This window comes from Mastacembelus armatus, chromosome 15, assembly GCF_900324485.2.
Source record: "Mastacembelus armatus chromosome 15, fMasArm1.2, whole genome shotgun sequence".
NCBI classification, from domain to species: Eukaryota; Metazoa; Chordata; class Actinopteri; order Synbranchiformes; family Mastacembelidae; genus Mastacembelus; species Mastacembelus armatus.
The window spans coordinates 9,286,729-9,303,883 of NC_046647.1; the positions used below are offsets into that span (position 1 = coordinate 9,286,729).

A 17,155-nucleotide genomic window follows, 5' to 3' on the forward strand; every position below is an offset into this window, starting at 1 on the left:
AATTTATCGGGTTATAATGTCATTATATCATAAGTTAGTGGGAGCAGCTGGAGGGGAGACATCAGAAAAGGATAGAAACAGATTGCACTGATGAAGCACAACACTGATGCTCTGGCAAGCCGGTGCTCTGATTATGTGTGCTCTCTGTCTGAAAGTAGAACAGAGCATCATCTTGTAAAACTCACTCACTCGAGAAGCTACTTCAAAGGGCTTGTTAATTTCATATGCCACTTGCAAAGTATCAAAAGTGAAGGCGTGAACTGATAGTTGTGCATTACAAAATTAGAAGGGGTATGTCCCACATCACCAAAAAAAAAAAAAAAAAAGATTTCCAAATACTTAATATGCAAAATATGATATTCCTATTGTGGAATTTAAACATTGTATGTATGAAGTAATTAGTAACTACCTTGAAACACTAAGAAGAACATGCAAAAACTGTATTTATTTTGGTCCTGTACTTATTTGGCTGCCTGTCAGTTTGATATCATACTAATAGAGTATGTTCTGTTAATTAATTGAGACTATTTTGATGAAAGAAGTTGTTTCACATGTTGGTGTAACTGTGGGTGGAACTGGATCTGTTTTTATACTATTATACCAGTTAAATTATTGGTATTCAGTACTTTAGTATTTCATACAATTTATTTTAAATTCATAATGATTGCAAATCTCATTCCATGACAAAATTGGGAGAGACAATACTGTATTTCATGTGGAAATCCTGCATGTGTGGGAGCATGCGTATCAACATGTGTGATTGTGTGGGCAAGTATGCCTGTTTTCATCTCAGTGACTGCTGCAGTAAAACAGCAGAGCTGACAAGCGCACCATCGGCCCTGTGTCACATCAGGGACAGCTGGATGTTGTCAGGCAGCTATAACGCTGATGGAAATGGGCTGATTGCAGCTCTTGGGCCCCTCCCTCTTATAAATCAGCTTCACAGCACTCAAGGGTGGAATACACCAGCGACAGGCTGCACCACACCTACTGTACAGTACAAGAAACCCTGCAGCAAACAGAGTGGGTAAACGTTTGGACTGGAACATGAAGGGGAGTGATAATTTGACGGTTAAAAATACACTGGATTACATAATGTTTCGGCACTTAATAAATTGTCTTTTGTTGAAAATCCAAAGGAGTAAAACCATATTTCATATATGAAACTATTTCCAAGATAATCCATTTGAATTCCATCCACTACTGTATCTGTGTGCATCAGATTAAATCCCATGTATGTTGTTTAAAACTGACTGTACACCCGTTTAGACTGAAATAAGAAATGTGAAGCTTATCCTGAAGGATTTAATGCGGTGACAGTGATGTTTATAATAAGTATGTGCACTCTTTTCTCTTGGCATGTTGAATGTGAGCTGCCAGGCATTTACACCACCCACACGGGCTGCGCCACTATCAGACAAATCTGAAATTAGAAAGCAAAACTATAGAGTGCAGCTCCATAAGCAGAACCATTCTAATTAGTCAAGTTTGCCTCCTCATCCGAAAGAAATCAGGATCTGAAAGGTCTGAATAGATTGTTTTGAACTCCTATTGATATTAGATTTGACACTTCCGAGAATATGAAGGTTTCTGAAACCACAAATAGTACATTGCTTCAGGATCAAACTGTTTGCTATCTTACATGCCTAAATCAGTTTGCAGTCAGGAGTACACAGATGAGTGCTTTAATGAGTATCATTGCAGCCACTCGTACCTCACTGAGGTGCATACAGTGCAAACACTTAAGTCCAAACTTATCGACGTTTCCGGCCAGATGAGAAAGACGGTGAACCGCTTAGCATTTGTGTGGACATCACAGATTAAAACAATTCTTAATTTTAACTGTGCTGAGAAATTACCAGATAACCAGGGGCTTAGCACAGACAACAAAGAAGAAAAACTGCACTGTGCAGTTATTTGATGTGTATACATGTGGAGGTTAGTCTGATTGTTGCCTGTGTTGTTGTGGGCGGCTGTGCTTCTTGGGTCAAATATAATACACAGGCGGGGCAAGATGTCAGGAAATATGTGACTTACTTCATCTGACTGAGAGCACCACTGATTAAATGGCAAAAAGCCTCCACCATATATGTTTATGTTTTGCTGGGAAGCTCTCCTGTGGCTGGACTGATGTTTCTGATATGCTAAATTAGTAGAGTTCTTCTAACCATGACCTCGATATTTCCCTAACCTTAATGACAGCAGAGGTGGCAGTTCAGAAAAAATCTCATATGTCATAAGATGTCAAATGAATCTGCGGTGGAGCAAACAAACCCTTGTATGGGACTTTTTGGAAGGCAATGACAAATGACCTATTTGAGCATTTAGTCTGAAGACATTCTCCATCTGGGCAGTTGGCCCAAAGGACTGTTTCAGTGGCTTTAATAACCTCCTGCTTCCAGTCCTCCACCAACTGTTTTGCTTACAGTAATTCCATGCTTTAATCAGCTATACACTCCCTTTATGACTGGAAAACCCTGTTAACAAGTGTTGTAAATCAATATTAAAATTCATAGAACTCATCTGAACTGCTGTGGCTTCTCTGCTAGGTCCTTTGGTAAAATTGTCAAATACAGCAGGATTCTCAAGGGCAGACAAGACCTTTTGTCTCAAAGAGCTATTATTTTGTCCTCGCCAGGAGAAACAAACCAAAAGCTGTCTTAAAGATAACATCGTGATCCGATTGACAGACAAATCGGCAAAAGTCCACAATCTTCCACATCAATCTCTGCCACAGGTTTAGCTCTTTTGGTTGCTCGAACTGAATGAATATAACACACGGGCTGAGACCAAAAAACACACTGCAGAGCAAACAGTGTTTTTCATTCAACTGCCATTACTGTCACCAAATGCTAGAAATTGAAATAGATTGAAATGCTTCTTAAAGGTGCCATCACATTATCCTAATTAGTGCCGTTTTGTTTGTGTTGATAATAAAATTGGAAAAGGTCAGATTTTGTCGCTATGGGGATATGGTGCAGCTTTGGAGAAATTAACGCTGGGAAGGTTAAACCATCTATTCCCATTCCCACAAGCAGGTAATTAGTATAAATGAATGTATCTAGGTGGTCACAGCATACACTAGATTCAAATTGCTGTGAAAAATTTGAATGTTAATGCAGTGTCAGAGATTACACTGATGGAAGTGGAAGGGAGGAGGTCTGGGGTAGGAAAGGGATTAAGAACCAGCTTTGAAGGGCTTTTCCCATGTGCTCCACAGAACCATATCTCACTTTTCGCTTCTCCACGGCTGTTTTCACTTCAGAAAACCCAATCTCTTCTCTGACCTTCTCTTGACCAGCAGCTTCTGTTGATTACCACTCACACATACACACAGACCCACATACAATTTCATGTTGCAATATGGAATATTGGGGTCACCAGACAACATTCACATTGTAACAATTATTGTCTGACACCTCAGTGTGACGTAAATCCACTATCTTAATCCTGCAGTAATCTCAGCAAACATTCAGCTAAATAAAATGTAGTGGTTGACATTTTAACATGTTTATAGTATATGTACATGCGATCATTCTCCAGCACTGTTATCTACCTCTCTCTTTGTATAAAATTAATGGATATGATCTAGACAGCTGAGCACATCATTACTGTTATCCCACTGCCATCCTCCTCCTGCTTTATTATGACAGTAAGGAGACGTTCCATCCTCCCTTGACAAAAGGACCCTCATTACAAACTATCTCTATATCTCTTTTCCATCTGTCTGCTTCCTTTGTCTCTCTATGTTTTCTCCATACCTGCATGTGCTTGGTCAGCACTCTGCTCCTCTGGGGTTTGAACACATAAGCAGTCTGTTTACATACTCATATACATATTTATTACAGTCCAAGACAGCATAAGTGCTATGTTAATGTGCGTTTTGAAAATGTATAAGCTGCATATACAGTAAGCTGCTTTATAGGACAGGGCTTGCTGTAAGTATATAGTGTACATCAGTTCTTACATCTGTATGGGATGCAGACTTGTTAAATCAGATCACAGGACGAACAATATGGTCAGCTTATCCAGCATCAGTGGAACTCCTGCCAGCACTGAAACAGCTTTGTCAACACATTGCTTTCCATATTTTAGCTACAGCCGAGCACGGCACTGTATTTCAGGGCTAGGCATGCTCGCATGCAGATCTGCGAGCATGACGGTTTAGATCACTAAACTGCTGATTTTATATGACAAGCAACTGCTGTATAGCAGATATAATGCTAATCAGCGAAATCACCTGCTGTGATGTTCGGATGGGATGGAATCCAGCATGACTTAAACTCTGTCACAAATGTATTAGCAATGTGAGTGGATGGTGATTTATTTAGATGAGTAAATCTGATGCTGAGCCAGTAGAGGTCTGATAGTATGAGATGATGATGGTGTAAGCCTGTGAGGATAGAACATATAAATATTTGACTAAAACTGAAAGGGAAGTTGCATCAACTTTAAATGAGCTTTGCTGAAAGGTTAATATTTCAAAGCAGAATGTAAAAGGTGCTGGGTAGTTTCCTATCCACCATAGCAGTAACACTTCGCAGAGGTTTCAGGGAACAAAGTCAAAATTCATGTCAACACAACATTAAGCGTTTCCCGTGCTGAGCTTTGAAATGGCCTGGGTGATATATGCAGCCGAGATAAACTGTGTCCAGACCAGATTAGTATTGCAGAACAATCAGTGTTGGTTATGTAATTTAGTCCATTCCATGCCAGTGATTTTAATGAACAATATCAGCTCATAAAGCAGTACTTTATCGCTCTCGTAAATTAGTTTAAAAAAGCATATTGTTCCGGTCAGAGCCCAGAGTAAGTCTGCTAGTGTCTGGAATTTATAAATCATGTATTGATCTGGATGGTAGTAGAATTAGAAGGAGGGTAAAAGAGATCCTAGGAAGTTTATTTCTGTCTGGGACATGCAATATCTACAGACATACTCACAAATAATCTTGATCTTCACAGGACTAAACTCACAGAAAACCACCAATAAATGTCCATCCTGCAGGAGTTTTCCAGTAGCACTAAATTCCATTCAGAGAGGGTTTTTTAGACCCTCCAGGCTACAGCACTGCCTACTGAGGGCATGGCTGTCAGGATTTGTTCAAGTGTACATTTTGCCTTTCTAAAAATGTTCCTAGCAAAATTTTTGGCATTTTCCCATTCCAACTGTGCAAAAATCTTGCTTCCTACCTTAGCATACTAGTACCTCTTTGAAAACCAGAAAATCATTTTTCATTACTCTAACATCAGTTGGCCTGCCTGTTCCTCTGTGTTGAATCAATGCAAATCAAAACCAAAACCAAAACCAAAAACCAACTTTTCCTTGAGATCACCAGATTTTTCGATTGTATGCCGCTACAATAAAAGTCTTCTAGGGCAAGAACTTTTCCAACGTATTTTATGGCAGCTGAGACCTTCTATCTCTATGTGTCGTTATCTGCAAGCCCAGCTGTCTTCTTCTTAAACAGCGATCTTGTGATGATTCCTTCACGTGCATATGATAGCTGCACTACATACTATATATGAAGATTTAGGCTAAAGCTACATGCCCCGGGCATCACTGCATCCTCACCAGTCGATGAGTATTACAACCATGACAACCAATATTTTTGTGAATTGGTAAGATGTCTTCTCTCTCATCAGCATGTAAGATGTAAGAGTAAGATGGGTCTTACTCAAAGCTGTCCTTAAAAAAAAAAAGATGTTATATTGTTAAATATGTGGAAAACACATTTTGAGTCAAGGCATTCAGCTGCTCACACTAAAAATCACAGTAGTGTAGTTTTGTGTATTTGAAATAGCTGGACACCTGTCACCTTAATATTTCATTCATTCATTCATTAGCTGTACTGGCTTATTCCTAATTAGGGTCACAGGGAAGCAGTTTTCGAAGCTATTCAACCACCGAGCATCTTTAACTAACTGAAAAACATACAGGTTAGAGAGACTGACAAAATAATTTGAGAATAAGGACTAACCGTTGTGTTTGGCAAACAAAAAGGTATTTCGGGTAATGCTGGGCTGGGACTGCTGAAGTGGCATCTTTTCTAAATCTGGACAGTCGCTAACATTACACTGAATTCTGAATATTAGCTTCAAGAACCCCCGTTCAAACAGGTAGTTAGCAAGACTGAGGCAAAGAAACACTTTTTTAATCCCTTTTGTTTACACTTTTGCACTTGTGTTTTTAATTTAGACAGCCCTAAATAACCCCTCCAAACACTTAGAGCTACAGCATATGGGCTACAGCAATACTTCAGCATATGAGGAAGCCAAAGTTTGACAGACCTGCCATCCCTACTTACAGTTACTAACCTATCAAGTTTCAACCCACTGGGTTTCATTTCAAACTCATGAACCTCTTCGATGTGAACATGGCATTTGTCATAAATATCTACAGAAAATCCTATAGCACAGCTCAAAGCATTTCCAAGTTGGTTAAATATATGTTGTAATCCACCAATATAAATACAGAGTTAAGAGGCGAAGCACCAACGCTCAAACTCACCTCGGCCGATGGTCGGCACTACTGCAGCCCCTCCATGCTCAAACAAATAAACTAAATTAACCTTCAGGGTGGAACATTTGATACACTTGCACAGACCATCTCATACCATGAGCAAAATATTTAATCGCATTGAAAATTATGGCTATTAAGTTTTATATGACAGTGGAGATAGGGCGATGAGTGAGCAATGGTAGAAAAGTGTGTGGGAGTCAGCGTGTGAGCACCTAGTGGGCTGGGGTTGTAAGGTCTTCTCTACGCTGTCATTACTGCATCCACGCAGAGGCACACACACACACACACACACACACGCACGCACGCACGCACGCACGCACACACACACACACACACACACACACACACACACACACACACACACACACACACACACACACACACACACACACGGTCCCACAGATACATAGATTAGATATATAGATACAAAGAGAAATAGAGAGATACAGTGCAGAATGAATGTGCCTATGGTAAAATGGTTGCTGTTGTGCATGTGACAACAGACAGGCTCATGGCGGTCGCAGCTCTCCTACAGTCTCTGGCTTGTGGGCTCAAGGCAAGCAAAATTACCCCCATACATCTTCTGACTGTGACATATTGATCGTGAGCTGAAGCAGAGACTATCATCCCATCTATGGTGTTGTCCTCTCTGGTCAGCTAAAATGTGTGAGGCCATTCGTCGGACAAGACAATGTTTAAAATTCATGTTGGGGTTTAAAATTAAATGTTTATCGTGGATTTGTCAAAATATGTTATTCAAATTCTGACAAGCTGATTATACAACTGAAGCTGACAAAATCAGAGAAAATTGACTAAATTTATGCCTGTGACAGTCTTTATGAAAAAGCAGAAAAGACAAATTGGGAAATAGTGCAGTGTCAGAGAAAGAGAATTTGGATTAACCACATGTTTCAGTTTCATAAACACACATTAACTTGCATATGGACACTAATCTTCACACATACACACACAAACATCACACTGTTCTTGCTCGTGACTGTCAGCTCTCTCCCAGACCCCTCTGACAAACAGCTCCCTTTTTTAGGAGTTCTAAGTCCCGTCTCTGGGCTGGCGCCATCGCTTCCACCCCTTCCACCTGTCAGGTGCCCTCGCTGCTTTAATGGTTGATGCAGAGAGGGCAGGCGGCTGTAGTGGGTGGGGTGGGTGGGTGGCTGAACAGTGGATGAGCTGCTGGATCCTGTCCCTGCCTCTGTGTGCCAGGTCTGCATCACACTTCATTTCCCACCCTCCACTCTCTCCTCCGCTGTGCTCAGCCAAGCCTTTCAGCAGGTGTCTCTCTGCAGAAGAGTTCTGCCACTATGCAGGACCACATCTCTGTGCTAAAACTCAGAGTGGCAACCTGCCACCTCCACAGCATAACTACTGACCTCAGTATTCGGTAGAGTATTTGAAACATATACTAGTTAATATCTAAACTCAAACCAGACTGCAGATTTTTGGATCACAAAAGGGCTTTTTTACATTTACAACTACAATTTGTGTACAAATTGATGTCTTGCAGTGTTCTGTGAGCACAGGCCAGTAATTACAATTCACTCTCTAAAAGCAACTAATGGACTATTATTACATACACTTATCTAATTATTTATAAATGAGCTATTATAAACTAATACTAAAATAGGATGTGTAATCTTTTTGCACACATTTAAAGCACCAATAGAAAAAAAATAATAGAGCAACTTTGTCAACTAAGGTATTCTTATAATAATTAGCTACCTGATTCTTTGTACTTTTTTGGGCATGTATGTATCTCAGTGTCTGGTATAGCTCCTTTTTGAAGATAAAGTCTTGCACCGAGTATTGTCATCAAGAAGCAATCAACAAAGGCACAGCTGGACTTGCTGCTTTTTAACGTTACCTTTTGAAGTTAATACACTGAGGCTGAAGTGCTGCCAAGCACTGAAATATGAGGGAAATGTTTAAACTGTGCACTTGCATCAGAAAAATAAAAGGATCTAATATTTTAGTGCTATTATCTCATATTCATAAAAGAATCACACGAGATATTTGAAGCACTCACAATATGGTTGATATAAGATAAGATCAAACTCACTGATCCCACGAGGAAATTCACTTGTATAAGCAGCTAACAAAAACAGTATAAAGTGCACAAAATAGTATTAGAGAATCAAGTGTGCATGGAGGCAGAAGCGTACAATTTTGAAGTATTTACAAAAGTTTACAAAAATGAAAAGGGAGTATTTATAAAAGTGTTTACAAAAAAGTGTAAGAGAAAACATTTACAGTATTTCTGCCTGTTTCTGCTCATTTCTACTTTTTGAACGTCTGTGATTACCTAAGGACTGACAGTCTTTGTCAACCACAATGCTAATTATGGTGCTACTACAGTTGTACTAATGTTTTGCTTTTGCGTAAAAATGTGTGACTCTGTGATGACAAAGTGTGAGACAAAGGTGATGTTGACGCCATGACAACACCATCATTACTTCCTCCTCTCACTCCTACCTCTGAACGTGTGAATAACAAGATTACATTTTCTGCTGATAAATGGAGAGCAAATGCAATTAAAGAAAGCAGGAAGCCATTTAGGCCGATATATAAAACAACGTCTTATTATATGTACTGTTTGTCCGTTACGCCAGATAAACCACAAAACTATTGGTCTAACATACGCACTCTGACACCAGTTATTAATGTTGCCTTTTAAATATTACTGTTTCAGTTTAGTGGTTACTAAGGGCAAAGCATGGCCATAAAATAACACAAAATTCTCTGCACTAATCTATACATAAATTAACGTTGCTTATGGTTGACTGAAATAAAAAGTATAACAATAAGCAATATTAGAATTTTTGCTTTTGCTATCATCATAGTTTTTATGTCTGTGTACTAAATCTCTATCCCACTGTTGCTTGTGGATGTGGTTACCAAGGTAACATCTCTAGTGGCCTGCAATTTGAGTACGGTGCCCTGTAATGTTGGCTCCATGTTACCATAGCAAATTTCTCTGTTCTACAGCACATATTGTATAAGGGGGCTCAGTGGACTAACGCTCCTCACTGCAGGAAAGACGAAGACAGCTGATTAAGGTTTATGGAGAAAAAAAAAAAAATCAATATTGTGACAGGGGCTCAGGGAAGGCTTTCGCAATTAAATTTATTCACTTCATTCAACTGTTTTAGTCTCAAAATGTAATATAATTTAATAGGCAGATGAATTATTATGTTTAATAGCAGAAACAGCAATAGTATTACCAAAGTATCAGAAAATAATAGAAAGAAAACATGAAAAACATTACACCAAACATGGCAACATTTCATTTTCATTTTCATGTTTGAAAAAGTAATTCTAGCACTTAGAAATAGAATACCCACTGTGTGCAGGCCTACATAAGACGAGCAAAGGAACTGTATGCATTATACATTTTGCAAAGAGTGCATAATATTTATATCCCCATGTACTCTCTCGAAGAGATGACTTAACAAGAAAGCTTAAGTACAAGCACATATTCCTGGTTGGGGCTGAGAGCATTTTTCAAAAGAAATGCGAACGCAAAAACCAAAATGCAACAACTGGACTTAAATCTGAATTTTTTACAGATACAGAAATTTTACTGTAGCATGCTGCAATACCAAATGCTATTAGTATAAGAATATCTTGTGTATGATGTTTATTTTGACATTGTTTTTGCTGTTAATCTCATGTGAGTCTGCATCTACAGTAAAAGATCTATATAAAGGTCATGTGTCCGATCAATAAATCCAAATGAACAATGAAATTCAAGCTCAGCTGTTTACATATACCTTTATGAAAAGTTTAAGTTTCATTTTAAACAGACGTATTACTGTCAGAGTATGTATGGATTAGGCTAATTCTGCCCTTAAAATAGCATGTAAATTTGCATTGCCCTTTTGAATTACAACATGGAGTCTACATTTACTGAAGGGCAAACTGAAAGCTGTGGCTACAAATAAAGCAAACAGAAGAAGTAAAATCGTAGATGAATAGATCATTCTTTTGAGGCATGGCTGTCACTTTAATTGAGACGTTGCCTATTGCATATTTAAGTATGAGCCGCACTAGGATGCATAAGCCAATCATAAATAGTGTGCGCTGCCATTGGCTGAGCTCCGGAGAGAGCCGTGTACTGTGCTGTGAGAGGGAGGGGAAGTCGGGGGGAGGGCCCTATCTCCTCTGCGCTCTCCCATTCAACCTCTGTAGTCAGCAGAACGAGTGGCTGAGCAGAGGAGCACAGCATCCACGGCTACAGCATCCTGCTGGTGACTCTGCTCCATGAAGGAGAGAAGGGAAAGAAAAGAGCAGGTGTTGGAGAGAAAAGGATCCACAAATGAAGAGAGACTGAGAGGAGAAGAGAAGCACAGGGAGTAAGAGTGGGAAATGAATGAAACTGAGTGAACACCGCTACTTGCCAGAGGACCACTGCAGCTGTACTAAATCTGGGGCTGTCAGGCCAACCCTCAGCAGAGCAGTGAGTAGGAAAGGCAAGGGAGTAAAGGAGAAAAAAAAGTGATTTGAAAAGGTGATCTCATCACTCTGGACACGCAGGGATGGGAACCCCAGGAGCCTCTACGTCAGCAGATCAAACTTTACACAGGAAAAGTGCCTTCGGATCACCAGTCTGAACTTGCCTCTTCGGAGGAGCGAAGAAAAAGGCAAAACAAGAGAGTTATCCCGATAGTTTGAAATCTCTTACAGAATCTCAGACTACTGCGCTGCTGAGTACAGCTCAAGTCTCAGCTGTCCTCTTTCCAAGTCCCTCCCGAGTCCTCCCTCACACTTGCCTGCTCCTGGTGAATGTCTTCTCTGCATGCACTCCCACTGCTCGGCAGTTGAACACACTCATGGTCGATGCCAAGGGAAGGAACATGAAATGTCTGACTTTCTTCTTAATGCTTCCAGAGTCAGTAAAAAGCAAGTCAAGTAAAAGCTCCAAGAAAGGGAATGCCAGTGGCAGCTCCAAGCTGCCCCCGGTCTGTTATGAGATAATCACTCTGAGGAGCAAGAAGAAGAAGAAGATGGCAGCGGACATTTTTCCCACCAAAAAGCCAGCATCTAACACCACAGTGCAACAGTACCAGCAGCAGAACCTCAATAACAACAACACCATACAGAACTGTAACTGGCAGGGACTCTACTCCACTATAAGAGAAAGGTAAGTGCAGCTAGTGAGCTATCTGAACCAGAAACCATTACTGCTGCTCCCAGTGTTTAGGGAAAACGATGACTTCACCTGCAATCTGAGTGCCACTTTTCTGGATATCATTTTCATTATCATCATTTAAAATGTATTACAAAACATTTATGTAAGGGGACTAGTCTTTAGTATATAGTCTGTTTGTGTTTGTGTATATATGTGTGTTGTGTATGTGTGTGTATGTATGTGGGTGTTCCCTCTGCCCTGCCCTCAATCTGCTGGGGGTATCTGTGTTTTCACCCTCTCCTGTTCCTGCAGACTTAGCCGCTCTGACATAACAGCAGGCGGACAGGCACCGGGTGTGTTTGATATGCACAGCAGAGAGGGGCTGCTCTGTACTAAAAGCACAATATTTACTTTGGCCTGTCAGTAAAAGACCCCAGCTGTCCAGAGCAAAATGTGTGCTTTCCAGCCTGGCTTTGTTGTCCCTCCAGAACATGGACTTGTTTACCCACCCCTGTGACATGTCCCATTACTCAATTATATATGAATGTAGCGTTATTGTTCGTCCCATTCTTTGACTGTGGGGATTTTCCGTTCAGTTCATTGTCTTTGTCTGTTTTTATATAGATACAGAAAATTCAAGTTGAAAAATGACAGAGCTTTGAAATGATTTTTATGTTTTACTCTTCTATGCTGGATATTTCAATCCATAAAATCCATTTAGTCTTGCCTGAAGCAATTGGGAAACTTCATCTAATCATAAAACTCTTAGAGTGGCAGAAAAGATAATATACTTCACTATTTTTGCATGAACTTCTGCTAACAACTGTGCTCACTAATTAGTTTAACTTTTATTATTCACATAAAATATAGAAAATGAAAACACTGCGCCTCAGTTACTCTTCTCCTTAATATCTCAGATGTGGACTCTGTCTCCCCTTATCTTATTCTTTTACTCTGTAAAAACAGATGTGCAAAGTGAAATGTACAGAATTAATTTTCTTCATGATTCTTTCTTGTTTTTTTTTTTGTTTTTTTCTAGAAATTCAGTAATGTTCAACAATGAGCTGATGGCAGATGTTCACTTTGTGGTGGGTCAGACGGGAAGGACACAGCGGCTCCCAGGACACAGAGTAAGAATTTCATCAAGCAGTAAAACCATGGAAGCAGGGAGGAAATTAACAAACAAGCAATCAGCCAGCTCGCCCGGTGCTGTTCATATCACATCAGCATAAAAATAATCTTTCTCATTGCCAGCAGTAATGGAACTCCTTTGTGCTCCACTCTCACTTCCGCACCATGTGTCTTTTCGAGACAGTCTTCAATTATTTATGTAAATGAGGCTGAGGGATAGAGGCACAGAGTGAGGGAAGGAGGAAGGGATATCCTCTTCAGCAGTCATCTCACACAGAGCGGATCGCTTTTGTGTTTTCAGAGCTACTCTGCAATTATCCAACTTTTAATCAAACACATCCACCAGCACACAGGTACAAGGATAAGCCAAAAGAGCAAGGTGCATTTAACTCTAAGCTGCAATTTCTTTAAATAATAATGTACTAATTTACCTGATTAGCCTTTGAATTTTGGAATGGCAGTACAAGTAAACAGCTATGATTAATATAATTAGGCCCATATTCATTCTGTTTATCTCAGTAGTAACCTGCAGGTTGACATCCTGTGATTTCTTTGTTTAGTCTTTTGTCTCTTTTTGAATCTAGACACCTCATCTAAAACCACGTCATATTGTCTCTATCTGGATATAATTATAACCTTCATATTACGTGATTTTGCAGGCAATTGTTTGGCTTGTCTATATGTTCGACATCACACAGTCCGATGAGCATGTTTTTGCTCTTTATGATCGATAGCTGCAGTGCACTTAGCTCTAGAAAGCAGTTATGGAAAGACAGTAAGGATGACTTGACTGCACTTTATGCTGAGACATTATGCCAATGGGATATAACGATGTTCAGCAGAGAAATCTTTATTGTGTCCATCTGGCCGGGATTCAGATATCCATTATGATTTAATTTACAAAGTTATATCCCTCCAAGATGGGGGATGTGGCTAGCAGCTAAACACAGTCATTTATGTGAACATTTGTAAAATACAGTGGGTCAAAAGGTGGGAGTAATCTTATTTTAATTTGTAGTATTTATATACTGGTCTTTAAAGGGTCACATAAAAGAGCAAACACCATTTGGATGACCTTTAGAAAAAAAGAAACATGAATTTCAGTGTGTAACAAGAACAACAACAGCAGCAGCAGCAGCACTGATTTAAAAAAAGAAAACCTGATTTGCAAAGTTCCTTTAGAATAGGTTCACTGCATTTTAATCACTTTGGAGAAAGTCTGAGTGCCTTTTTTGAGAAAATATATACCACCCACATACTGTACCCACCTACACATATTTGTGCTGCACAGAGACAAGCACGCATAGCTAAAACATGAAATGTACTTGAGGGAAATTACAAGATTCAAACTGTTGTATACGGTGCTTATTACTGAAATTATTAGTAGCGTTCTGTTGCAACTGATTTCATCATAGGTTCAGATAAGTCATTAATTTCAGTAAATTGAACTTCTGTGCCACTTGTGCTATTAGGATTTCCTGTTTTTTCTTCTTTAAATCAGAGGAAATCTTGTTCATTAGAAATCTGCATCCTCAGGGATAATAGTAACTGGCTGAGCATTGCTCATTATGTGAGAAACTCGAAAGGTTCAACCGCTCTAGTTACTAGAACTCGAAGCCTTGTTCAGTATCCATAAAGGGATTTTTGTTTTTTATGGAATGAAAACACACTACATCTGAACTAACTTCCATTTCAAATACTTCTCTGTTTTCTCTATGTTACTGTTACAGACGAACTATGGCATGTTTCCATGTCTCTTTTCCATCTGTCACTTTGTTTTCTCTTCTTCTTACAACAGTATGTTTTGGCTGTGGGCAGCTCAGTGTTCCACGCTATGTTTTATGGTGAACTGGCTGAGAACAAAGATGAAATCCATATTCCAGATGTGGAACCATCAGCATTTCTGGCAATGCTGAAGTAAGGATTCTCCTCTGCCCTAACTCGTTAGTGCTTCCTTCAACCAGGCCTGTGCTTGTGATATTAAAATGACTTTTTAAACAACAGCTGGAAGACACTAAATGCTAAGAAATACCGTCATCTTGTATGTAGGCCTACGCAATGTATTTTAATGTGATTGGTGAAACTAGCCTAAAGCTACCTCTGACATATCTTGAGCAGAACTATTGAACATTCACTTTGTGAAGGAAATAAAGTTTCTTCCTCTGTCTGAGATATAAAATGGATCTATAGTTTTATGTTATGGCACAGTACATTGTTATTTGCATGTGGAAGCTGTTCATATTGTTCTATACCTCTCTGCCTGTTTCTGTTCCTCCTTTACTTTTTTGAGTATTGTTTCCTCTGTTGTTGAAGGCGAGCTACAGTAGGTGGTAGATGAGGGTGTAGGAGGCTAGTTTGTTGGCCGGGGTGATTAGAATCTTATTTCAGTGTTTTCCAAAATGGTTTTGAACAGATGCAATGACGCATTTTTAAGAAGACCATTATGTTTGCATGTCGTTTTTTTCTTCATGTCGTCTTGGTGATGTTTGATCTGTTGCCTACAACGCTGAGAAAATCACATTTTCTGTCAACAGGTACATTTACTGTGATGAAATTGACCTGAGCGCTGACACAGTGTTGGCCACTCTTTATGCTGCCAAGAAGTACATTGTCCCTCACCTGGCACGTGCCTGCGTCAACTTCCTGGAGACGAGCCTGAGTGCTAAGAATGCCTGTGTATTACTCTCCCAGAGTTGCCTGTTTGAGGAGCCAGAGCTGACGCAGCGCTGCTGGGAGGTGATTGATGCCCAGGCTGAGCTGGCATTACGCTCAGAGGGCTTCTGCGACATTGATGCCCAGACCCTGGAGAGTATCCTACAGCGAGAGACACTCAACGCTAAAGAGATAGTGGTGTTTGAGGCAGCTCTCAGCTGGGCCGAGGCTGAGTGCCAGAGACAGGACCTCACCTCTTCGACCGACAACAAGCGTAAGGTTTTGGGCAAAGCCATGTACCTGATACGTATCCCTACAATGGCTCTGGATGACTTTGCCAATGGAGCAGCCCAGTCAGGTGTGCTGACACTGAACGAGACCAATGACATCTTCCTGTGGTACACCGCTGCCAAGAAGCCTGAGCTGCAGTTTGTTACCCAGCCCAGGAAGGGCCTGACACCTCAACGCTGCCACAGATTCCAGTCCTGTGCCTACCGAAGCAATCAGTGGCGTTATCGTGGTCGGTGTGACAGTATACAGTTTGCAGTGGATAAAAGAGTTTTCATTGCTGGGTTTGGACTGTATGGCTCTAGCTGTGGCTCAGCAGAGTACAGTGCCAAGATTGAGTTGAAACGTCAAGGAGTACTGCTGGGACAAAATCTCAGCAAATACTTCTCTGATGGCTCCAGCAACACCTTCCCAGTGTGGTTTGAGTATCCAGTCCAAATTGAGCCGGATACCTTCTACACTGCCAGTGTGGTTCTCGATGGGAATGAGCTGAGCTACTTTGGACAGGAAGGGATGACAGAGGTGCAGTGTGGAAAAGTGACATTTCAGTTCCAGTGCTCCTCGGACAGCACTAATGGCACAGGAGTGCAGGGCGGACAGATTCCCGAACTCATCTTCTACGCTTGACAACCCCTGTGTACACATTTGATGTGCTGAGATAAACTTTATTAATCCCTGAAGGGAAATTCAGGTATTTGACAGAATGTTCACTTAAAAAAAAAGAGAAAATTATCACTTTGTGCATAGTGTCACTCTGTTATTTATTTGTGTCACAATTGTGCAAAAAATTATCTCAGACCTGTGAAGGGTTTTGTGGTTTTGATATTAGCAAATGGTCCATTTGAGTAGGACCAGATATGTTTCAAGATGTTGGGTTGTCCAAATCCACAGATCAACAAAAGACCTAAAACATGAAAAATCTTGCACAAGATGTGCATGTATATGTGAATATATGTAAATTCAGAAATGCATATGATCGATTGTGGCCAATGCTGGCGACAGATATCTTATATGATGAATATGCTACAGTATGTTTATTATTTCTATGCTTGCATAGAATGCACATATATAGCAGCAATACTTCACATTCTGTGTTCTAGGACAAGCATTACCTGTCATGACTTAGTCTGGGCCATCAGCATTTAGTGAAAAGAAGCTGTATGATACTATAAACTACATTTTGAGCAAAGATTAAGGTCCACAACATTGTTTGTCCTCTTGTAGTGTGTAACACCCATTAGGCATTTGTATTTGGATGGTTTCAACTGTATCTGCAGCTTTTGATACTTTAAATCTAATAACCGGGCACTTAGAGATGGCTTCAGGGGTCTTACAGTAGATCAGGAAGCACTAGATTTAACAACAACCCCTATACTATTTATCTGTAGCATGTTGCTCTGCACCTACACTTATCTCTGTCA

The 17,155-nt window shown here is 40.2% G+C and overlaps 1 protein-coding gene across 1 annotated transcript; it reads left to right on the top strand.

The window, feature by feature from the left end:
• Window positions 1-11,332: 11,332 nt before the first annotated feature.
• On the top strand, window positions 11,333-16,683 carry btbd3b (BTB (POZ) domain containing 3b). The gene is made up of 4 exons (XM_026309578.1): window positions 11,333-11,675; window positions 12,703-12,793; window positions 14,593-14,711; window positions 15,329-16,683. Exons 1-4 carry the CDS (start codon window positions 11,365-11,367, stop codon window positions 16,359-16,361), a joined length of 1,554 nt encoding a protein of 517 aa, XP_026165363.1. The 5' UTR covers window positions 11,333-11,364; the 3' UTR covers window positions 16,362-16,683.
• Window positions 16,684-17,155: the final 472 nt, after the last annotated feature.

Excerpts from the sequence above, each read along its gene's own strand:
- btbd3b (XM_026309578.1), top strand. The coding sequence starts at position 11,365 with ATGGTCGATGCCAAGGGAAGGAACATGAAATGTCTGACTTTCTTCTTA. Across the intron at positions 11,676-12,702 it reads TACTCCACTATAAGAGAAAG|AAATTCAGTAATGTTCAACA; the intron begins GTAAGTGCAGCT and ends GTTTTTTTCTAG. Across the intron at positions 14,712-15,328 it reads GCATTTCTGGCAATGCTGAA|GTACATTTACTGTGATGAAA; the intron begins GTAAGGATTCTC and ends TTCTGTCAACAG.